The 1,854-nt window shown below is 33.8% G+C and overlaps 1 protein-coding gene across 1 annotated transcript; it reads left to right on the forward strand.

Annotated features, from left to right (window-relative positions):
- The first annotated feature begins 649 nt into the window (after positions 1 to 649).
- On the forward strand, positions 650 to 1,381 carry LOC134231774 (uncharacterized). Its single transcript, XM_062713739.1, has 2 exons — positions 650 to 896; positions 1,035 to 1,381. Exons 1-2 carry the CDS (start codon positions 692 to 694, stop codon positions 1,247 to 1,249), a joined length of 420 nt encoding a protein of 139 aa, XP_062569723.1. The 5' UTR covers positions 650 to 691; the 3' UTR covers positions 1,250 to 1,381.
- Positions 1,382 to 1,854: the final 473 nt, after the last annotated feature.

Raw genomic sequence — 1,854 nt, forward strand, 5'->3', positions numbered from 1 at the left:
AGAATTAAAGATCGGAGCAGAAATAAGCAGAAAAGGTCATTTTTACATATACTTGATTTATAACTGATCTAGAAATAGTTCAAAAATCAAGGTCTTTATAAGATAATCTTTATTCTCAATAACTTGAGTGATAACTAACTAAAATGATATTGTAAATGAAATATATGTATTCAATTTTTTATTTCATATTCTGATTCAAAAGAGAGAATTTTGTGGATGTCTGAATTGTATTTCTAGTAATTATAAGAAATTGTTTTCAAAGATAATTTTTTTCTCGAATATTAAAAAAGGTGATTTTTAAATATTCTACAAATATTGACTCGGCTTAACGTTGAGGTCAACATTTATTGTGTTAGCCTCCAAGGGATACATGTAAAATATGGCAAGAGTACCAAAATTTCACTCATTAGAATATTGCATTACTCTTAATCCCTATCGTTTATTAGCTTAAATTGAAAAAGATATATCAATTAAAAAACTCTAAATTAGGAATGTTTTAAGCAAAATATATATTAAAACAAATACAAATGTTCATGTTAAACAATATTTCACAGCTCTGCATAAACATATCTCTGCATATTTTATTGATGGTAATTTAGTTGGAACATTAGGGGGGTTCGTGAATTTTGGAGCCAGAGACGAAATAGGATTCATTACTTGTGCCCACATTATCCATGATGAGCCTGAGACTATGATTGAAAATGACACAAAAGTTGTACAACCAAGCTTTGGACTGTCTTGGGAAAATAACGTGTGCGGTGTTGTAATTAAGTCTGTGCATCCAAGAGGTTCCGATATAACTACAGTTGATGCGTCATTTGTGAAAGTAGACAGCTCGAGAAAACCAACTAGAATATCATTCACAGGACTGCGAAAAGACAAAATGGCAAAATTAAGTCAGTTCTTTTACATTTTTTGTATTTTTTAAACTTTAACACTTTATTAGTTTACAAGTGTAAGATTTATACGCTTGCATAGACATTTTTGGATACTTTTTTAGTTTTTGTTTATGCAGTATTTTCCTTTCTGTACAGATTTTTCTCCCGATGAAATATACGAAGGTAAAATTCTGGAGAACGCAGTACTTAACGCACCATGCTATAAATTTGGGGCAACAACAAATTTCACGAGTGGTAAACTGGAATCACGTTTGTTTAATGCGATTCATCTATCTGACTTCAGAGATCCTGGTCAGAATTCTGAATACCGATCAGTATATTGTTTCACGCATCTCGTCAGTATTTGCTGATCATGGAGACTCCGGGGCTTTTGTTTTCCAATGTGTGGAAAACAGCGGGAAGAAATCTCTCGTCTGCATTGGGATGGTCGTCGGAGGAACGTCTAATTTCAAAGTAGTTGTTACACTAATCAGAGAAGTACTCAATGCTCTTGACTTGCAAGACACAAAGAAATTTTTGCCGTTTTGATTACTAGTAAGGTGTATGACCACCATTTGCAACTTCACATGCTCTCAAGCGGGATCTCGTGGATTGGCATACATCTCGTATTCGTTTCCCAGGGATGCTTTTCCACTCTTCCTGTTGAGCCTGCGCTAATTCTGGCATGCACTCTTGCGGTTTGGCGTTGATGCCTTTTCAAGCTCGTCCCGCACGTATGTGATGGGAATAAGGTCGGTAGATCGAGTTAGGAATTCCAAGATGTTAACTCTATTAGTGTTTAAAACGTCGTTTATCAATGATATGGATACATGCCAAATGATTAAAACAAAATACATTGGCAAAATATTAGAAAATCAAAATTGTGAATTTGTTCACAGGACATTTTCTTATGGGCGTTTTTAAAGTCCCTGAGTAATTTGAATTTCTTTATTTCACAGTATTCAATTATTTGTTA

Source organism: Saccostrea cucullata, unplaced genomic scaffold (genome assembly GCF_032062105.1).
Source record: "Saccostrea cucullata isolate Sc308-1 unplaced genomic scaffold, CSIRO_AGI_Scuc_v1 ctg170, whole genome shotgun sequence".
NCBI classification, from domain to species: domain Eukaryota; kingdom Metazoa; phylum Mollusca; class Bivalvia; order Ostreida; family Ostreidae; genus Saccostrea; species Saccostrea cuccullata.